Below are 23,409 nucleotides of genomic sequence, written 5' to 3'. Positions count from 1 at the left end.
ACATCAAATATCTATTTCCAGCAAAATACAATAGTGAACTTGGAGAAATATTTTCATATCATAAATTTGTTGGTTAAATGATATGTTTACTAACCATCCATTGGTGTTGGTTCTTTCCCAAGCAGTTTCATTTCCTCCTCATAATCATGAATATTCTGTTGCTTCTCTACCACAAATGAAAACAATGCATTATAATATATAAAACAAAATTTTCCACAAATTTCACACATACATTGACATATTTTCCATTTTACTGCAGCTTGAAAACATTCTCTAGTATCTTACATCTAGTGATAAAACAAACTGTAATCTAAATATCTGAATAAGTATAAAAATGAAAACAAATCACCATCATAATACTAATTTTCTTGATATGTTTTAACTTCTATAAAGGATCAACTATTTCAATCAATGCTTCAAAGCTGGTAGAGAGTGGAAAAGTTCACATATATAGATGGCAGCAATGAATTGGGAAAAACTAGATGAAAAAAAAAGTTACATATTGCATCGGAAACAATGTAAAAAAATAACTACTTTGTTACAAAGGAAGTACTTTGATCACAGTATAAAGGCTGCTTCAAAATTCAGTAAAATTTTTACCCATTAGTAACAACACATTAAACTTGTTTTGAATTTTGAGAGTTATTTATTAAAAGTCAGAGTTATAAGAACTTTCTAAATTACTTCTCAAGCAGCAACAATTAACAATTTAAACAAAAATTACCAAATTTCTTAATTCTACCGTGATCAATTAATCAAACACAAAATATCAGGAAGGACAACTTTTTATCCTTATGTTTTTATAAGAAGGTTTAATGTGAATTGAATATTACTGGAATACAAATAAGAAAAGATAGCTACAAGCTGTGATAAACAGAATAATGCCAATATTTCAAATAAATGTGCTTTCATCAAACAATATATATTAGTGAAACGATGAGAGCTACGTTACCTTTAACACTTTCTTCAGAAGAACTGGAAACTGAGTAAGAACTGTAAGAACCTTCACTGCTACTACCTAGAAGAAAATTAATGCAAATTGAGATACTGTATAATCATATATTCAAAGCAACAAGGTACCATTTGGCCTTTCAAATTATGTATGCAGACCAACTTTTTTATGGAAATCATCAATATCCTACTCCAGTTCTTGGACATTTGCTTCCATTATGAAATTAATTCCATAAAACAATTACACTATCAGAAAAATAAAACTTAAATTGAGCTAAGTCTGTTTTTTGTTTTCAAATTTTATACTTTTATGTAACTATATTCAGAGTACAACTAAATCATAGGAATTTACTCTGTTGATTTCTTAGATAATGTGTTAAACTTCAGTAAGGCCAACTCTTATCACTCTGCTGTACAGAGAAAATAAATTAAATATATCTCAACCTATCCTATAAAGTAAGCCTTTAATAGCTTACCAATTATGTCTCTATCAATAACATTAATGAAAATAAGAAATAGTAAAGGCCCAAGCACCAACCTCTCACATTTATTTCTATACAATGTAGAGAAACAAATTTACAGTTACATAATTATTCTGAATACAAGTTAAATGTGACAAATAGTCACTTTTGGAAGTGTTGCATGATTATATTTGAGGAATTGCAATAAAGTAAAAATTTTAGAAATATACTAACATGAAGGGAATAAATAAATAAGTAATTTTCATACGTTAGGGACCTTGCTAAATTTGATAGCATAAGAGATGTTGGTCGAGGAATCAGAAGATGTTTGAAGTGTAAAAATCAATTTCATAATGTATAAATTAAAAGTTTTAAGATGGGAAGGAAATGTGTAATTTTTGGAATTTAGAAAATTGAAAGTACAAAGTGAAACTTGTAGAAGTACTTAATGTAGATGGCTTAGAGCTAACAATATGTATTATGAAAAATCTATATCCAGAAAATACAGAACTTTAAATAGAAATTCATTTACATCAGCTACGTAAAGATTATAAAATATTACCTCTAAACCTAATGCAAAATTTGCATAAATGTATTACTTACAATATAGTCAGCAAAATTATGAATATGTGAAAAATAATAAAACCTGGGAGTTTATGGCTTAAAAACAGTTTAAAAATATTTTGGAAGTGTTTCATATTTTTTATTTAGAATTATCAATTCATTCTGTGTAAACTTCTATGCTTTCTACAACGTAACTTCATTTTATGAGTATACTCTTGACTCTTATTGCAAGCATTTGAAAATTTGAATAGAGCAGACATTTGTATCAGAATGCTGACTGAATCAGCATAACTAACCTTCCTGTAGACACCTAACTAATGTATGAAAATAAATTTTTAAGAGTACCAAGTTCAAACTGATAAAATACTACTATAATAAAAGTAACGAAAATTACTGGAACACTCAGATTTAAAACAATAAACTACACACACATATGAACATTAATTTACAGAAACTTTCCACATTCAAAATAGTAAGATAAATATAAAAATATTCAAAGTAATAAAATATCCAATATGCAATTCACATTTATAAACTCTTCTTAACTGTGAGAGAGGAAGAAGAAGAAAAACAAACAAAAAAAAACAACAGAATGTCCAAACTGAAACAAATTTTTCTGAATGACATGATGCAGATTTTAGAATTTTTGTCTTTCAAGATGCCAAGAAAAACAATTACAAGCAATCTCTTAGACTGTAAGCAATGTACACAAATATAAATCATACACATTAAAACAATTAAGAATTCAATCTCAGAAATATATGCAGCACATCAAACAATTAGTTGACAACTGACTGGTCCATGATATTTAAACCACGTTGGTGTGTTAAACTTTCTCAATAATGTGAGTAATAGATTGTTTTCCACATTTAGATGCACAGACAGAATCCTTTATTTTACAACACAAGGACAATATATTGTTCTGAATGTGACAAGAGGTGAACTTTGTTTAAGAAGCATTTCATATTATGTGGCTTTTGTTTTATTCTCTTTACATGATACACCCTTGGGGTCAGAAAGGTCACTTTGAATGACCAGTTTATTATTATGCTTATCTTGATCTTTAAATTCATCATCTTTCAGGTATGATTTATGTTTGTTTTTTATTATTATAAACAAATAAATACATCTGTATGTTGATCTTGTTTAAGTCAAAGATATAAAAAATCAACTATTATTGTCATTATTATTCCTAAAAATTTGAATAGTTCATTAATATAAAAAATGAAAAAAAAATTCTGTATCTGTTGATTGCACTGCCCTGAAATTGATGCAAAAGTCTTTTTTTTTCTATATATTTCAATGAGATGCTACTTAATTCATATATTGATTTTCTTGCCCTTTGATCTTTGCTGGTCCTTATTTGTTAAGAAACAAGCATACAAGATGTTTAATCTTGATTAGCTGCTTATGCTGATGAGATACATTTTCTGAATACAACAAAATTATTACTCTCACACAGATTTTAATTAAGAAAGGTTAATTCATGTGTTTTATTGAGATTTATATCTGATAAGAGTTCAAACGTTTTTAGTACTAATTTACTTCACTGATGGAGAAAAGTGTACATACTAATGTACAAAAAGTACAACAAAATTGCCAAATCAGTAACCACATGCAAAATTTTCAGAATTTACTTCAGAGGTGGAGAAAACTGCACAAACTAAACAAGGAAAGCTACAATACAATTGCTGGATCAGTGACCATGCACAAAACATTCAGAATTTACTTCACTGATAGAGAAAACTGCAAAAACTGCCAAACGATGACTGCAATAAGTTTCAGAAAAGTTACCTGTAAGGAAAAACACACAAGATGATAGGAACCAATCAAGGCCTTAATGTCATCCAGTTTAGAATGGAAACCTCAACAGTTACACTGTATCAATGTGGCCACTTTTATTTAGATATAGGAGAACTGGGTGGAGAACCCTTTGGTTTTAGACCACCTCACTTTTTTTTGTTTTTTAATTAGGAGGAGGTCTTATGACCTCCATGGATTCTGCCCCTGGATAGAGTAAGCAGGTTTCTGTCAGTAGATGTAGATTTCGGCGACTGAGGGTGAGAATGAATAATAATTTTACATCTCAGGCCCATCTTCAACACTCCTATCCAATGAGGGCAAAAGACTGACGACACTGTATAAGAACAACTTGGATGCACAGAAAAATCTGTCTGCACTCCCAATATAGCAGTGGAATGTAGTGCAGCAGCATTTGTCCAAGATGTTGCTGGGAAGAATAACTTCCAAGCCTTGGGATAAGAAATGTTGTGAACCATTTTAAAACACTACCTCTTTCTCCTCCACTCACCTAGGGCAAGAATGAGATTAACAGGGATGAGAGCCACTACAATTAACACAGTGAGGGTCCACACTGCTAGCACTGAAAACATCTAAGAGGGTTGGGTATACATGGCCATACCATACAGCTTACATAATCCGCCTTGACAGCAGCAGGTGGATGTGGTGATGAATACATCAAATTTAGAACACTGGTAAGCAGTATAACTCCATTCTCGCAAGTCCTGGTACTCCTCACTGCAGAAATTCCTTGCCTGGAGAAACCAGAAAAGATCTTTGACTTGGGGATGTTCTTCAAATTTCTCCCAACAATAACTCATCATGAGGAAGTCAAAGTGGCATATGGAGTAAATTAATGGGTATATCTCCAATGGTCTTCAAATATAAGGAGTTTACTTGGTAGTTCCAGCAAGATGTCCCCAAACATTGCTTCTTGACTGACTTGGAAGAGCCAGCAAGCCCCTCTGATCCCTTTTGAATAAACAGGAGACATTTATGCTAAAAATTCATCTGATAAAGAAAGTAGTCTGAGAAAATGAGGTAGAAGTTTTGTTCAAACTCTTCAAGAGATGGTTGTTTATCAATGAGCTGTTTATTTTATTTTATTGTTATTTGGACTTGGTGGGTCCATAACAAAAGAAGAAAGATTCAGTCCCCACTGACCCCACTCACCATGAAGTCCTACAAGGGGATACATTACAATACCAAACAAGGACACTACAGTAACACCAGGTTTCATGAGTACTATACCCAAACACAAGCATCAGACACAATGTTCAATACACTAGTACTCAGTGAACTCTAACCACAGAGGACTAGCCAAATGAACGTTGGCTAACTGTTTACAGGAATTAAAGGCCAAAATGGCATATTGAGGCTGGACCCTTGAACCATCAGGATCCTCTCCTTCTGTTCATGAGTCACCATGCACAGCAAACAAGTGGGTGGATGTCCAGATCCCACAGGAGATAAATTGAAAGTACAGAACTTATTCTGGAAGGTCCCCTCATCAAGTATAGAAATCCACTTTGAGTAGTACAATATTAGGAAAAGCCGTAATAACATGACAGTTTACATTAGGGTTTGAATTATTTGATTAGTTGAAACAATTGGAAATGTGGAGTAAAAATAAGTTAATGAAAGAATGGTATAAGCAAGCCTGACAGAGGACCCCTCACTTTTTTTTTCTTAATAAGCATGTCCAACTTTGTAATAATGAACTGCAGAATGCTAAGAAAAAGGAAATGAGAAAAGTGCCACTACCAAAGTAGAAGGTGTTAGAGTGAATTTGCAGCTAGCATTTACTCCATTTATGTTGAAGACATAGTAAGATTGACAACAGAGAAGTACAGACAAACTGGCATCAGGTATGTGCTTAACTGGCCACGGGAATCTTTTACATGGATGATGATCATAAGCATATTACCAACATGATAGAAACCTATCACAGGAAGAGAAAGGCAGTTAAAATACAATTACCCTTACTTTCATCTGCTCAGCTTCTTTGATAAATTTACTACAGCTCCATAGATTTCCATCTTTTTTTGAGGCCAAAAGACTATTTCTCAGATAAGTTTAAGTTCTAAAATGGAGGGTCAGGACTTTGTCAGAAAGGCCAAAATATTACTGAAAAATTATTTTTTGTAACTATTAAATTGATGAAGTAACAAACAATGATTGCTGTTTTTGAGTTAGAAATAAAACCCAGCTTTTGGTTGCACAATACAGAAGATTCTTTTTCCATAACCATCATACCCTGGGGTATTATTTAATCATGTAATTAAAATTTGACAATAAAAATAACTAAAGTTAATCTCACCTCTGATCTAAGATTATCCCACAACCAATATAATGATGTACGTGAAGCTAACAAATAAAGCAGTACTACATGAGGCATTGTTTTTTACTGATGATTTACTGAATAGCTATGATAATGAATACATCTCACTTTTATAGGGTTCAAGTTTAATAAGTTTCATGACATTCAAGAACTTTTTTGTTCTGTGATCTAAAAGTTATTTTCCTAGGATTTTTTTTATCATAGTTTTAACCATATTGTACAAATATGAATGAAATTGACAAAACTTGATGTACAACTAAGTACAAAAGTTAACACGTTCCATAAATTCAAATATATTCCCAATAATAAAGGTTCCCAAGGTCTGTAAGACCCATATCAATCGTGAGTGAGCTTTAGCAATCCCCTGACACATATATCATATGATCAATTTTTAATTTTAACACGAAAATCACTTTGAACTCAGAGTAGTCAACACTTTTGATGAAACTTTGTAGAATGGATGGCAACTGCCTGTTGTGGAGACGCAAGTGTAGAGGATGACGTTTTGAAAGTCTTCCACTTGAAGACGAAAGGCAGAAACATTAAGTAGTTTCTGGTGGTTACAAGGTAATGTAAAATTCATGATCCTGTGTCATTAAGGTTAGTGAAAATTAATACAAACTGTAGAATCCAACTGATTCTGATTGAAATTATGATAAGCAAAATTATCACATTATTCACTGTTCAATGACATTAACATAAACTGCAGAAACATTAATTTCAAAACAGTCTTTAAAAAGAAACTAGGAAAAAATTACCAAAATATTTAGCTTTAAGTTTGAGTAATTATAAAATATTGACATTAATGAAGGCAGTATTTAAAATTCCACTAGCACAAAATAAAGAAAAAATGTTGAAAGAAAATATTTAAGCATAAACCACAAAGTAAAAATAAAACTACAAAAATTTTTAGTTTTTAATACAAATAGAAAAAAAAATTGACAAAAACGCGTATCTGCAAAATAAATCAAATAAACACAAAACACAATATAAGCAGCTAATACTGATTAAACATTAAAAATTATATTAAAAAGTATTTTCATATTAACATGAAAAGCTTATAACTTCTGTCTCTCTGATCACAATATATCTTATCTATACAAAAGTTCATTACACAGTAAAGCAACTACATCTAGAGATGTCAAAGTTATTTCCATTAACACGCAATATCTGATTTCTATTGGAATTGGTACACTGACCTTTGCCTTCAGCTTGAACATCTGTCTTGAAAGACTTTTTGATCAGGGACACTCGATAAAAGTAATTTTTCCAAAAACATTCCTCTGTGACTCTGAGGTAAAAGAAAAAATTTTGATTTGTGAAACAAAAAAAAACTACCATACTTAGATCTAATAATGCAAAGTAACAGTTATTGAGTTTTAAAACAAAATTGATATGTAGATTACATAAAAGAAACAATGAACCCTAGTTATAAAAGAGCATTACAATGTTAGGTCCTAAATTGAATCAATTAAGTGAAGTACTGTAACATTATTTTAACAGCCTTAACTGGAACTTTTGGAATACAAAATGTATTATGAAGCTTTGGTACTTTGAGCTCCATTCATATTGACATTTTTATTCATTTAAGAAAAAATGAGTCTCATTACAAGAAATCTACAGTTCCAAATCACAATCCAGTCCAGTTTCACAGTAAAATGCAATAATATTTACTATTAAGATTTGACTATTACAACAGGTGTTAATATGATACATTTAACAGATAGTTACAGGTATCATGGACCATTTTTACTGTGTTTCATAAGTAAGAGCTTAAACATTTTCCACAAAAATATGTTGACAAGTGGATATTGAAGGGTTGCCTAAAGATTTGCAATAACAATGCACCTCCAGTAACCATTCTCTGGGATATTCTCATGTATTGAGACAAGTTAAAAGCCTTGGCCATATTGTTGCAATTCAGTTGAAGTATGACAGACTGTTCTTCAAATTAACCTCTACTGGGAAGATTACATTACAGGACCAAGAAATTATATGTTCTTCTCTTCTGCAATTATTAAAGAATGCATGATATGAAATTTTTGTATTTTGAAAAAAAGAGAAGAAAGATGCCTGTAGTATTTCACTATATTGATAAAGCAAGAAAAGGTAATACCAGCAAGGAGAAAAATCAGGCTATGTCACAGTCATTTACCACTCACATGCCAGAAGCAGTGTTAACCCAAAAACATAGTAGTCCACTGTAGCTAAAGAATGAATTTCTCTTAAAAGCATAAATGAAATAATTCAATTCATACAGAATTTAAGCATCACAAAAGTTGTGTTCACAAGCCACTGCACGTAGCAAAGCAAAAGATTAATTGTCAAAAGTTCTACTAATGATGTCTAGAACATTATCATATTGGATGAAGTGAATAAACCTACTGAACACATTTGCAATAACAAAAATAAAAAGACCCATTTAATGTTTAAATACTTATCGGAAAATGAAAAATGGTAATCTATGGGGAGTTTGGGGTCAAGTACTTTTTATCAAAGTAGTACAAAGTTTGAAACTTCCATGGCAGTGCTCTAAAAGAAGTGAAAGATTTAAGTGTCACCATATAATAACAATACTGTTCAGATGAATAAGGTTATGACTTTTCAGCTGAAATTACTTAATATAATATTATGAAAATAAAATAAAATATAAACAAACTGGGAATCTAGTGAATGATAAATTATGTACTAAAGATTCTTTTTAAAAGATATTGGATACAAATCTATCAAAACAAAAAAAGTCCTACGAGTGCAAACATAAGACTACAGTTAACATCACAAACATTTGCTGCTAACGTGGCAATGCATATGGATCCTATAACTTAAATTCAGTTAGATGGTAGATAAAGAAATAAACCTTGGTGACAAATTTTAATACACTTAAAGATACATGTTTAGTTCAAATCATTCAACTGAATTAGTACATGCAGTATAGGCCTGTACTAATGCTACAATGTAGGTATGAAAGCATAGGAAACCAAACAGAACAAAAACGATATTCAGATTTTGATTTTTGTACCGTAATGATAATATTTGTTCAATGTGATAATTTTAAGTTATTTGTAAAATGTTGTTTTACATAATACATATAACATCTTCAAAAAAAGGAATTTTAGGCTTCTTTCACAATATTTTCAATTATTAAGCCTATAACGGTGTATGCAAATAAGACAAAACTGTTTACAATAAGCATAAAATTTCAATTCATAAAACTTTTCTCAGTACAATAAAACACTGAATGACACAGTCATTTGATCATGGCAGTTTTAAAACATTCCACAGAACTTTTACTTACTATTTCAGTGATGTAACACACAAATTATTTGCACTTTGCTTTAGATATTCATGAACTCCAGGAATAAATGCAATTTCACAAGTAACATTGAAAATTATAATATCCTGCAATACTTAATTACACAAACTCTCCTCTTAAATTTTTTATAACCTATGTTGAATCTTCCAACCAATGCAAATGATGAGAACTACTTTAATCCAATCCTTGAAAATGACAAAATTAGTGCACTTTGTTGATTGTATAATTATTTGTGCATTATGCTGGTGTGTTGTTATAATTTTTTATGAAGTTTTGTAAAGTACTTCTTTATATATTGAATAGATTTCTATTAGTGGTTCAGTGTGCTCCTCTCTTTAAGCTACACTAAAATCCCAACATAAAATCTAAGAGAAATAACCCTAGAGCTTAAACTATACATCAAATGAAAATAAATTACAACACACTGACAATTAGGCTGTCAATAAGTATGAAGTTAAAAAAGGTACTACAAGTCGACATTTAAACAAAAATATTACTTGTACTGGAGTAAACTTAGTTTTATATACAAAACACAAAATCAGGGTTGTACATGCTCACACCTCAAACATGTGACATTCATCCACTGGGATTCGAGTGAAAGGGTGAGCAGACCCTCATTATTATCTGAATATCCAAAAGAAAAGATAACAGTTAATCTCAAATTATTACAAGTTGTCTTTTTTTTGCAAAAAAACTAGGCTAGTTGCTAATTAGTGATTCCACTTTTTGTGTGCAACATAGAAAAGTTGAAGGGAATCCTAACACAAGGCATAGTCCTGTACCACATTTCTTTTTCTCTCTTCCTTCAAGATGTCACAAATTTTAAAGTTATACAAAAAAACCCTCAAATTTTAATTGTGTATTGTTCAATAAAACCAAAATAATTTACCCTTGCCCCAGTAAAAGTATTCATCCAACAATACCAATGTGTGCAAATGCAACTTCACAAAAACAAAGCGCTAAACGAAAAAGGATAACAAAGTTCACCTACCTTTTTTGGAATGGAGTTTATAAACACAGTACATTCACAATCCAAAAACACAAAAGCAACAAAAAATACAGTTGAACAAAAACACTGCACACAAAGCAATTTGCAAGGGGTCTATGTGTTCAACAGATCAACCCTATATTGGAGAGAAAATATTGACTACAAATCTGGTAAGCTTTCAGATAATATTACAAAATTGATTGATTGATTGATTTAGTGTTTTATGGCACAAAGCAGCTAAGCTATCTGTGCCAAATGTCTGGTAAAAAGGTAAAAACAAATTAAATGTAGTCAAATACAGAAAAGGAAATGAAGGTAAAATAAAACATCATTGAAAAACAAAAAAAACTTAAAACCAATGTTGACAACTAGTTTACAATGTTAAGAGAGAAAGCAGAGTAAAAGAAGTTGTAACGTACTTTATCTAGCAAAATGGTAATGATCATAACCCACCAGGAAGACTAACAGGTAAGTTCAAGAACCACCGTCAGTCACCTGAAGTTGGCCTTTCCAGTCCTGGTTCTGGGTTATGTGTCATAGCAGCCATTATCAAAATGTAAAATAATAGAAGTTTTAAAAGACGTATAGCAAAATTGTAATAATGAGTAGCCAAATGTCCAATAAAAAGGTAAAAGTAAAGTAAATGTAGTAAAATTTGTAAAAGTAAACGAAGGTAAAAACAAAACAGCAATTAAAAACAGAAAAATGCATAAAACCGATGTGGACATCCAGTCTATAAAGTTGTAAAGGACTTCCTGTAGCAGAATGGTAATGGTCATAACCCTCCAGGAAGACTAACAGGCAAGTACCAGAAACACCATCAGTCACCTGAAGTTGGTCTTTCCAGTCCTGGTTCCAGATTATGTGTCATTATGGCCGGTACCAAAGGGTAAAGTAATAAAAGTTTAAAATACATGGAGCAAAATTGGAATAACAACTCGCCAGGATGACTAACGGGTAGTTCAAACAGCAGCGTGAGTCACCTGAAGTTGGCCTTTCCAGTCCTGGTGTCGAGTTATTTAATGTCCTGGCCATTTTCCAATTTCAAATTGAACTAGAGAGATTGAAACTTTGAAAAGGGAACCACAATTAAAAAGGTGTAATGAATAAATATCCAACACTTAAATGAGATTAAAAAGATTAATGGCTATTAAAAAACTAAAAACTTTATCAAGGTGGACAGTGTCACCATCACCAATAACACTGTCCAATATTACAGATAAACCCTGGGAAAAAACATGTTTAAAATAGTGCCGTCGTTGAGAGTCGTAATGATGGCAAGAAAGTAAAATGTGGCTTACAGTCATTTGAGTGTTATACAAACTACACACTGGTGCAACAGTACCAGATAAAAGAAAACGATAAGTTAAAAAACTGTGACCAATGTGTAGTCAAGTTAGAACAACTTCCTCCTTCTGAACCTTACGGAAGCTAGATGGCCAAAGCCCAATATAGGGTTTTATTTGAAAAGGCTTGTTGTCGAGTTGCTCACTCCAAGTGGACTACCAGCTGGCACGGAGCCGAGCCTTGAATACAGGACCATAGTCCATGTACGGATTAGGCACAGTGGTGATAGTGCCTGAACAGATAGATTTAGCTGCTGTGTCTGCAAGCTCGTCCCCGCGAATACCAACATGGCCTGGTATCCAGAAAAACTGGATAGAAGTAGCAGTTAACGAGAAATGGACCAGTCAGTTTTGAATATCAGCGAGAACAGGGTGTGAGCCAACATGTAGCGATTCCAGGGCCAGTAGAGAACTAAGCGAGTCAGTATAAATAGTGCAGTTGGAGTACTGCTCAGCTTCAATATGATCCAGGGCAAGAGATATGGCGTACAGTTCAGCAATGAACACAGAAGCTTGATTTGGAACCATCTGTATAAATTGGAATGGAATGATTGTTTGAAAGATGTTCATTAAATAAAAGACGGTATTTTCAATCTGGAGTATCTGCCTTTTTCAGATGACTGAAAGAAAGGTCACATTTGGGGGCTATAATAAGCCATGGTGGGATGGGCTGACCTGTGGATTCTGCAATGTTATCCAAGGACAGACCCAATTCATCCAATAGCACCTGGATGCGAAGGCCAAAAGGAGCAATGGCAGATCGTCTGTTCTGAAAAAGTACGGCCCACTGAGGAAAGATAACACATCCCCAGGTGGAATGCTTTGGTAAGGAACGAAGTTTTAAAGAACATTGTAAAGATAGTTGCAAACGGCAAAGGTGCAGAGAAGGTTCATGAGATTCAACATATAAACTTTGAACTGGAGAGGTGCGGAAAGCCCCAATGCAGAGTCGAAGTCCTTGGTGATGAATGGGGTCAAGGATCTTTAAGGCCAAGGGTTTGGCAGAGCCATAGACCATTGATCCATAGTCGAGTTTTGATCGAATAAGAGCACGATGTACCTTTAACATAGAACATCGATCTGCTCCCCAACTGGTAGTAGAGAGGACAAGGAGAATGTTCAGTGCTCTTGTGCATTTGACCCGTAGCTGCTGCAAGTGTGGTATAAAGGTCAGCTTATAGTCAAAGATAAGCCCCAAGAACTTGGTCTCAGGGACCACTGGCAGCAAAACTTCACCGATATGAAGTTCAGGATCAGGGTGAATACCCCATTGGCAGCAAAAGTGCATGCAAACGGTTTTAGAGAGAGAAAAATTAAAGCCATTCGCCATAATCCACTTCAGTACACGATTGAGGGCAGTTTGTAGTGGCCGCTCAATATATCTCATGTTCGATGACTGACATGAGATGTGAAAGTCGTCAACACACAGCCCATTCGCAACAGTGAGAGGGAGTTCTTCAGTGATGGCATTAATCTTTGTACTGAAAGGTGTGACACTCAAAACATAGCCCTGAGGGACTCCAAGTTCCTGTACAAAAGAACGGGGAAAGTGTTGAACCCACACGAACTTGGAATCTCCTGTCCATTAAAATTTTTTTAATAAACATGGGTAAATAGCCACGTAACTCATATGTATGGAGGTCTCGCAAAATGCCATACCTCCATGTTGTGTCATAAGCCTTCTCAATGTCAAAAAATATGGATACAAGATGTTGGCGTTTGAGAAAGGCTTCTCTGATTGATGTTTCAAGTCGAATTAGGTGGTCTGTGGTGGAGTGCTGTCATTTTGAGGAACCAAACAAGACGAGCATTAACCATCCTCTCTAAGGTCTTACAGAGACAGCTCGACAAAGCAATTGGACGGTAGTTTGAAGGAATCTTGGGATCTTTCCCTGGCTTAGAGAAAGGTAAAATAATAGCCTGGCACCAGGCATCAGGAAAAACATTCTCCTGCCAGATCTGGTTAAAGACAATTAGAAGGACATCAAGAGAAGCAGCAGATAGATGGTGCTGCATGTCATAGTGTACATCATCAGGTCCAACAGATGTACTGCCAGACCGATGAAAAGCCATTTTCAGTTCCACCAGTGTAAAGGGACAATTATAGTCAAAGAGACAGTCAGTTCGAAAGGAAAGAGGTGAACGCTCTGCCCGAGTCTTGATGGCCAAGAAAGTGGAGGAACAAGCAGAAGTGCTAGATACCCGGCAAAAGCTTTCACCTAAAGTATCAGAGATGCTCCGGACATCAGCCACCTCCTGACCATCAGAGAGCAAGATCTAGAGGGGGACAGAATTGTAGCGCCCACTGACCTTTCGAATCCTGTACCATATGACCTTGGAACTGGTGGTAGAAGATATGCTAGTTGTGAACTTAAACCAAGATTCCTTCTAGCTTTGACGTCTTACCCACCTAGCATGTGCAGTGAAAGTGGACCAGTCTGCCTGATCGAGCTTCCACTGGGTAACGCGGGTAGGGTGGCATCGACCACGGCCAGTCTCTCTCAAAAGTATAGGAAAATTATCACTGCCTAGTGGATTATTGTCAACCCTCCATGAAAAATGGGAGAATAATGAAGGGGAGCAAACTGAGAGATCAATAGTGGTAAAGGACTGACTAGGTGCGTGAAAATAAGTGGAAGAACCAGTATTGAAAAGAGAAAGATTGTGATCAGAGAGCATATGCTCTACAGAGCAACCCCTCCCATCAATAACAGCACCTCCCCAGAGGGGATGATGTCCATTAAAGTCCCCCAGGAGTAGAAAGGGAGACAGCAACTGTTCAACAAGAGCATCAAGGTCTGATTGATCATATGTCTCTCAAGGGGACAGGTAGAGAGAACAAACAGTGATGGTATGACCCAAGGAAACACGGATGGGTATGACCTCCAAGGGTGTGTTGAGTGACAAAGACAGGGTGGGCACATGCTGATCAACCAATAGTGCCACCCCTCCATGTACTCATCCATCACACAGCCTGTCATTTCTGTACAGAGAAAACTGCCGAATGGCGACTGTATCAGAAATGTTTCTTGTAAAGAAAGACATACAGGATGGGAGGAAGCAATCAGTGTTTTGATATCATCCAGATTAGAATGTAAACTTTGACAGTTCCATTGTATAAAGGTGGCCATTTTTAATGATGGGCAGGTGAAGTGGTTGGAGAACCCTTCTGTTTACGACCACGCCTTTTTTCCTTACTGTCCTTAGTCGGAGGAGATCTATCAACCTCCATGGATCCTGCCCTGGTTTGATTGGGCAGGTCTTTGTTATTGGAAGGGGATTCCAGTGACTGAGAACATGAACAAATGATTGTTTTGCTTCTTGGGGTGAGAGAAAATGATGTATCAGAAGAAATGCCTATATTTGAAACTGAAGGATGTAGATCTTGAGGTTTGTTGGAATGTATGGGAGGAACAGAGATAGGTGTGGAAGTTGATTCATCAACCTTTTAAACCATGGAGGTGAAAAGGCTTTTCATTTGTTTTGAAAACGATTCTCTTGGAGGCACAGAGAGATCTGTCTGCATTCCCACTGTAGCTGTGGAACGAAGTGCAGCAGCATATGTCTGAGATGGAGTGGCGGGCAACAATTTCTGAGCCTCAGGATAACTAATGTTATGAGTCGTTTCCAAACGCTGCACCTCTTTTTCCTCCAACAATTTTGGGCAAGAACGAAAGTAGGAAGGGTCAGAACCATTGCAGTTGATGCAATGTGGGTCCATGTCACATTCATAGGCATCGTGGTTCTTGCCACCACAACGAGCACATGTCAGGGAACCACGACATGATGTCTTTGAGTGGCTGAACCTTTGACACTGGAAACATCAGAGAGGGTTTGGAATGTATGGCCATACCCTGCAAATTATATAACCTGCCTTGATGGTGGAAAGTGCACGTGATGATGTAAATGTCAAAACGAGGGTATTTGTTGGCAGTGTAACTCCATCTTTGCAAGTGGAGATGCGCGCCTCACTGCAGAAACTCCTTGAGTGGAGAGACCAGCAAGAATATCTGATTCGGGGACGCTCTTCAAATTCCTCTCAACAATAACTCCTTGTGATGAATTCAAGGTAGCATGAGGGGTAACCGCAATAGGTATATTCCCAATTGCCATTTAAATCAAGAGGAGTTCACTGTGTTTGGTTGTGGATGTTTGAACTAATATATCTCCAGATCAAAGCTTCTTTACTGACTTTGGAGAGCCAGCAAGACCCTCTAGTCCCTTCTGAATAAAAAAGGGGGACATTTGCCCTAAAGGTTTTTCTGAAAAAGAATGTAATATAAGAAAATGAGGTACGTGTGTTACAGATGTTGAAGATTGCTGCTCAGAGTCTTCAAGACGTGGTTGTTTACCTATTGACTGTGTTTTCACTATTTTATTTAAATTTTTTGAAGGAGGATCCATAGGAAAAAAGAAAAATTTCGGTACCCACTGACCCCACCCACCATGGAGCCCTACGAGGGGACGCACTACAATGTAATGCAAGGACAATGTAGCAACGCCAGGGTTTCATGAGCACTATACCCAAATACCAGCATCAGGCAAAATGTCCACAACACCCGTTGAGAATTTCCAACACTGGTACTTGGTTGACTCTAGCCCAAGTGGACCAGCCGATTGACCCAAGGGGGGGCCATCCAAAGGCCGCCCATCTACAGGAATTCAAGGCCAAAGTGGTGTGTTAGGGTTGGAACCCTCAACCACCAGGATCCTCTCCTCCTCTTCACGGGTCGCCACGCACGGCAAACACGTGGGTGGATGTTTTGATCCCAGAGAAGGTAACCAGACAGAACAGAACCTTCCCTGGGAGGTCCCTTCATCACGTACAGGAATCCACACCGAGGGGATTACAAAATTAGATGCATCACTAGATCTTATATTAAAGATATGACTGTGACACACTAAAATCAGTGTGAATCAAATGTTGAAAAGCTGGAGTGCAAAATGATGAAAAGTAAAAATAACTTTGTCTATTGTACAGTTTTCAAATTCCATTCACCTAGCTTCAACAACCTTCTTAATGCATATCTGAAGTTTTTTCAGTATTCCAGTATATTCTGGCTGGTACTTCCATACTCTTATCACAAACTGTTACACAATCGGCAATATGGGTGAAATTACATACTGATAATTCTGTCATCAAATGCATAATACCATGTTGAATGGCACTCTGAACAAGAACAGAGCATGAACACTTTGATCCCTACCTATGCACACAAGGTTAACAAATAAAATCAATGAAATGCAAAAATAAACCCTTTAACAAAGAAAATCATATAAACATAATCCAAAATACATTACTTAACCACATTAAGTGTGGGTTGCCTAATACACTATGTTTTAACATACATCTATTCATGAAATACACTATAATAATAAACAAATATACTACAGGGACACACACACACAGTACACAGGGTTTTTGCATCTAAACAACTTTGAAACAATAAAATATGCATATATATGTATAAAGATAAATGAAACTTCTTCCTCTATGAATATAAATATATACAAGTTTGCAGAAATGTATCTACAATTTAGGAGGAACACTAGAACTGTCAGTAAAGGACCCCTGACAGTAAAGCCTCCAAAACAGCCATGGATTTAAAATGTGCAATGGTGGTCTAGTGAAAGATCTTTCTGGTTCTCACAAGAACTTATCAAGTAAGCACTAGATCTTTTCAAAAGCAATACACCTCCTCCCTCACTTCTGGCATCCCTCTTAGTTGGTCTTCCTTGAAAACATACTACCCCCAGGAAATAACCTGGCTTCTTGTTCTTGACAATGCAACCTTAAAAATGCCACTTGATGGAACAAAATATGCTCTTTTGCCTCATTCAGGGTTCTGTGGGGAACACCATCTTCTCCATCCTTACTTCTATCTGTGAGGTCTGGGAAGGTCTTACCAGGATGAATGATGTAATGGTTTCTGATCAAGGTGGATAAACATTCCATGGCAATTGTCTGTTGCCTGAAATACATTCTGATAGAGCCCTTGTAGTCTCTTTATCCAAGAGCTCCATCACTATCTTGTTCTTTGATACTGACTTGGTCTTCAATTACTAGGATTTACTACACTCATTCATTCCAAGGTGGGTGAATCTAGCATGGGATGAATTTGAGAGATGGCTGGCATACTAGACATTATGGGCTTATCTGAACCCAAAATCCCTGACACCATGTTCAGGACCACTGATGGTGAGGCAGCAGGTGCCAATTTCTGACGTTCTTGAAAGCTAACCCTAAAGTAGAGGCCTCCAAAGGTTACATGTCAAACACACAATCTAATAATTTATTTTCATCCAATAGGATCTGTTAATATAAAAGTAAGGCTTTCACCCAGGCATGGAAGGAATTCATCAGAAAAGTAAAAAAGGAAATGATTTGCTATCAGTTCCTTCCATGATTTATGCAGCAGTATGGAAAAGAATAAGCAACAACAGAGAATACTTCAAATAGCAGATGAAAAAGTAAAATACCCAAAGGGGTCCAGAATTTACTTTTAAACAGGAAAAGTTAGGAGTAAAAATGCATGGTGAAAAGAGTAATAAAAAAAAAGTGGACTGCAGTCTTAATGCCCCAGATAAGACAAAATACAAAAATTAAAAAAAATATACCCATAGATAAGCTCTATTTCTATAGATTCCTGTGTGCTCACACTTAACTTACCTGTCAAACATGATCTGTACTATCTTTGAATAAATCAGTCAATGAAAGTATACTGAGGTCTTGAGTTTGACCTATGCTTGGGCTATGATTTCCAAGGTTGTCACAGCTGATGATGGTCCACAGCTATGCTGTAATATTGTTGCATTATTCCACTAACATTTGGGAATTAAAGAAACAGAGCCCAGGACTGGTAGGAAGAAACGGAGAAGCAAAACTCAGAGCAGACACCCAGAGCAATAACCAACTCGAGTCAAATGCTGCTCAGGTGCTACCTGATTCTCCTAAGCATGGAAATTTAGTAACATCTACTCCTTGCATGAAGGAACTACTTCTCATTTTCAGTATTATATATACAGTACATTGTAATGTATTATAAGTTACTATCAGCATTACTTGGTGTTGCCCAAGTTTTCTAAATAAGAAAAAACCTACTCTCTATGTTTCTTATACATAAAAATATTTTGAGAATTTGTGAAAAAAAACACTAGGTTTGATTTTCAATAATAAACTATGAACCTGCTTTAAATCAGAGATTCCTCTGAATAATGTTTTTGCTTTCCTTCACTGACAAGCATAAATAGGCCCTTATGGAGAATATTTAGATTATCTTATACACACAAGTATCCATTTTCTTCTTCCCCCATCATCCCTCTTCAAATTTTAAAATTTCAAACACAAATATATGTATGGAACATTATAATGAATTTGCTTTAATGTAAATTTAACATATTTTTATGAATGTGATAACATATTCACATTGTGACATTGATATATAAAATACAGTACAAAGAAAATGCAATATTGTACTTAATAATATATCAAAAGAAAAAACACCCACTTCTAGGAGAGAAAAAAGTAGAATAAAAAACAGTCTCAAACTATACAAGTTGACTCCAACAAGTGTTTGCGATTTATCAAACCTTACTCTTTTCACATAGTCCAATACATGGTATACAGCATAATTTTATTTTGTACACTAGGCCTACTGTTTGCTTTTTTACAAATAACATTCTAATTCTGAATACATTTCTTTCGTGTATGAGGTTAAATATATGATGTTTTAGTAGATGCATAGTTAAAGATCTGTAAATAAATGGGCCTATAATGCTATATTCTAGATTAAATGTTAACTCAAAGTTACCATAAAATGTCAAGTCTGCATAGAATTTTTGTGTAATATATATGTTAATGATAAAATTGCCATTTCAGCTGGCAGATGATACAAGCATACATCAACAAAAAACTGTTGTTTTGTGTACCTTCACATGAAGGAAATGTGACCGGCACAGTGAACACAGCAGACAGAGATTTTTGCATTTTACACAGCAATTCAAAAAAACTAGAAATCAAAATGAATTCAGTCTCCTTGCTGTTATATTTGACGTCTTCAAGTTCAACAGGATTTTCACATTTTGCATTCATAGCCACTACTTGTCTTCTCTTTAGTACTCTATCCCTATTAAATAACTTATAATCCTGTATTTCAAAGAAATTTTTGTAATCAAAATCATCTACATTTAGCCCTGTTTCAGTTATACCCATTGTATCAAATATTCCATTCTTACCAGTGATCTAAAGTCTTCAATTTTATTTCTTATATTTCCAGCATTAAAATAGTAACAATTAAGTCTATACTTATTATTACTTCTAAAATAATTTCCTATGCTAAACTTTTCTTTGCACCTTTTTACATTTAGCTTATCCTGGTCCTCACCACTGTCTAGTTCCCTTCAGCTGAATTAACAGCCATAGCAAACAAGCCAGCCCCTACCCTATTTAAATTATAAAAAAATTATGTGAACTCGAATGTTGTTGAATCACATACATCTCAAAATGCAGTACCCTAATGAGCAAATTTTCTTCCAAAAAAACAATGCAAGAACCATCTGTGTTTGTATTATTCAAAACTGATCCAAAGAACAATCAAATGACTTCAGTCATCCTTTACAGCATGCAAATTATCAAATCTTAATAAAGTTCATTATCTATGAACAGCTTAGTCATTGCATTCTTCACTTTAACCTTTTGTAAACACCTGTGGACCAACTGCAAGTCATACTCCTTAATGGATAAGCTACATTTATATAAAAAACACCTTCTGTCATCTTAAAAAGTCAATGATCTGTTCATTCCACATTACTACTGTGGCAAGATATAGTGCAATTCAGTACTATTGTTACTGTTTTGAATTTAGCCCATTATGTAATGGGCTATCTGTGCTCTGCCCACCACGGATATTGAAACCCGGTTTATAGTGTTGTAAATCCACAGACAAACCGCTTAGCCACTGGGGGGCACAATTCAAAAGTAGGTACGAGTCTTAAATAAAGAGGCCAGTTAATGTAGTTTCAACAATGTTTTTATGTTTGTATGAACAGAACTTACTATCTGAGTATGTCACTCACTTTAACTCTTTTCTGGATTGAAATGTCAAAGCCTTATAAAAAGCATTTCACTTTTTTTTTAATAGTTTGTTACTCTTAGAATACTCACTGTTGAAGGATATTTTTTCCAAAATTAACTTGTCTCGATAACTTCACATTTGCAAAACACTTATTTTGTACCTAAAGTTTTCAGAAATAACTGAATGATACATAGTTTATTTTAGAAACATTTATCAATAAATTTACTACACTGATAGATGGCAAAGTTGAGATTATAGCAAGTTCTCAATATTGATGCTACATTGACACACTAGTTTTAATTTTATACCAGTAACTTACAATTTGGGAACCAGATCCTGCTTCATGCTTTCCAAATTTGGATCATTTTCAATTAGTGCTTTGGTTACAGGAAGAAAACTATCATGGTCATAGTCAAACTGAGCACTAGAGGGAGGGCTACGTAAGAAATTCTTTTTATCCTGAAAAAGTAAGGTCAACTTTTTACTGTATTTTTTCAGACTTCTTTCTTTAACTACAAGAACTTTCAACAGTAAATATTACATAATTCTATCTACAATTATACTAGAAAACTCATGATAAAACTAGCTATTTATTTCAAACAAGACAAAAAGCAAGGATTAAAAATTTTTAAACAGAAACTAATAAAAGTAATTTAAAAGGTATTAGCAATTTCATGCCATTAGAAATATAAGCAACTACTTATTTAAACTGCAGCAAAAACAAGTGTAAAATGTTTGTAACAAATGTCATTCATCTGATATGAGGTTTTGTATTTCAGCTTTTTAGAACTTTTCTCTAAACATGTACTCAGTATGCCAGAACTACAATCAGACAAGAACAAGTAAAATGAAGACATTTCTATCAGATGATATAAGTTTGCTGGAATACTATGATAAAAGCTTGATGTATAATGACACAGCTATTACACCACCTGAGACAAAGACAAAATCTGCTCTTTCACCATTACTTCATCTTCACATCCAACCCATGGAAGTATAGAAGTGTCTTGAAGACTTGAATAATTAGTTTTCTTGGAAGGTTCTTTGTCCCCCATCAGGCTCTACAGATGAAAAACATACATTTTAAATGTAAGTTCACATGGATTTTCTGACAGTGCAGATGTTACATTAACTGTGATATCATGAACTAATACATACACAAAAATCACTTTCTCACAACAGTGCCTGTATATTTATGTCTGTGTGCAACTAACAGCTCCTACTTAATCTTTTTTCTTTGTTGTTGCTCAAATCTTTTAATGAACTTCAGTAAATACTGTACTGATTAATAATATTTGGTATGATTATAAATAAAAAATATACTTTTCACCTCTATAAGTATTATCGTTAACTTTTAGCAAGAATGTGCCTTCACCAAGACCAATAATTTAACATTTTTTCCATCAAGTCATACTTTCTGAAGTATCTTTAGAACAGAAATAAATTACCTTCTATATAAAAACTTAAAAAACACACATGTACATTATTTACTGAACATGCTGTATAACACACACATTGAGATTTACTTTTGAACATACATGTGAAGTACAAAGTTTAATTCTGCATTTTAGTCATGTTATTAACCAATCATGCTTTCTAAAGCACTTGTAACTTTAAAGCTTGGGTTCAATATCTGTTTATAATTAAAAAATGAAAGTTCTAATTTTGTTTTATGTACAAAACATGAAAAACAAGATGTAACCTGATAAAGTTATTCTTTACCTATACTGAAAATAGATTTGTAAAAGGTACGTACCTCCTCTTGTGTGTGTATCTGTTCTCATTCAGTGCTGCCCTCTATATGTAAAATATTTTTTTGCCTACCATAAGCCTTGAGCTCCCACTTACCCCATAATCGACATGGTTCAAGTGGGTTTTGCATGGAATCATCACGTGACAACCTTCCACCAACAGGAGTGTGACATACCCTCTTGATGCATCTGACTCCCCTCTACATGATTCTACCAAACAATCACTTTGAGATTAGGCAGAAAGGAGAGAAATACTTTTCAGTGGTGAGAAAGGATGGGAAGGGTAAGCAAAGGTAAGTACCTACTGGAAATATATTTTCAGCATAGAAAATAACTCCCAATACAGTACAGTGATGTGTGATTCGTGTCTAACCACCAACATTAATTGTTGACAAGAGTATGAGGAAGGGTAATAAGAGCCAACAAACAATCCCAGTAAAATTCTACTGGCCATGAAATGCCTACATCCTCAATAGCCAATGAATTTCACAAGCTGTAATCCAACTTAAAACCCCTTGCTCAAAGTTGAAGAGGAGAAGGATAGGCCCAACTGTGATGTGTAGAAAGTCTCACAAATGGACAAGATATTGGATAAGTAGCAGTAAGGACTTCTCCAACCTCATTAACCTCACTACAGCTGCCTTCAAGAGCAGGTGATAAGAGTAACTGCTGGATTCCTGTTTGGAATGAACTAATAGTAGTCTGTCATCAAAAAAAGAGGAAAGCACAATCCAAGAGCACATAAGTGACACACAAATGCTCTGACCACTCGACAAGCACAAAGAGTCAAAGCAAGTCCGAAGATAGGTCTGTAGATCAG

General features: G+C 34.7%; 1 protein-coding gene across 2 annotated transcripts in view; it reads right to left on the bottom strand.

The window, feature by feature from the left end:
• The window catches only part of LOC143258427 (uncharacterized), a 32,592-nt gene that overhangs the window by 4,868 nt on the left and 4,315 nt on the right, over positions 1–23,409 (bottom strand). Inside the window, exons 3-7 of one of the 2 annotated variants that reach the window (XR_013032278.1) lie at positions 21,771–21,899; positions 21,158–21,297; positions 7,317–7,408; positions 953–1,018; positions 95–161 (exon numbers count right to left, since the gene is read on the bottom strand). Coding sequence is in view for 1 of the 2 variants with exons in the window: in XM_076517346.1 (XP_076373461.1) it covers positions 95–166; positions 953–1,018; positions 7,317–7,408; positions 21,158–21,297; positions 21,771–21,899 (499 nt within the window). In the remaining variant the exon portion in view is untranslated. Of the gene's footprint in view, positions 1–94; positions 167–952; positions 1,019–7,316; positions 7,409–21,157; positions 21,298–21,770; positions 21,900–23,409 lie in introns of both variants that reach the window. The other variant, XM_076517346.1, reaches the window with a different exon arrangement.

The sequence above is a fragment of the Tachypleus tridentatus genome, chromosome 8 (assembly GCF_004210375.1).
Source record: "Tachypleus tridentatus isolate NWPU-2018 chromosome 8, ASM421037v1, whole genome shotgun sequence".
Lineage (NCBI taxonomy): Eukaryota > Metazoa > Arthropoda > Merostomata > Xiphosura > Limulidae > Tachypleus > Tachypleus tridentatus.
Note: the sequence above shows the minus strand (reverse complement) of the source record. Positions and strands in the feature narration are given on the sequence as shown.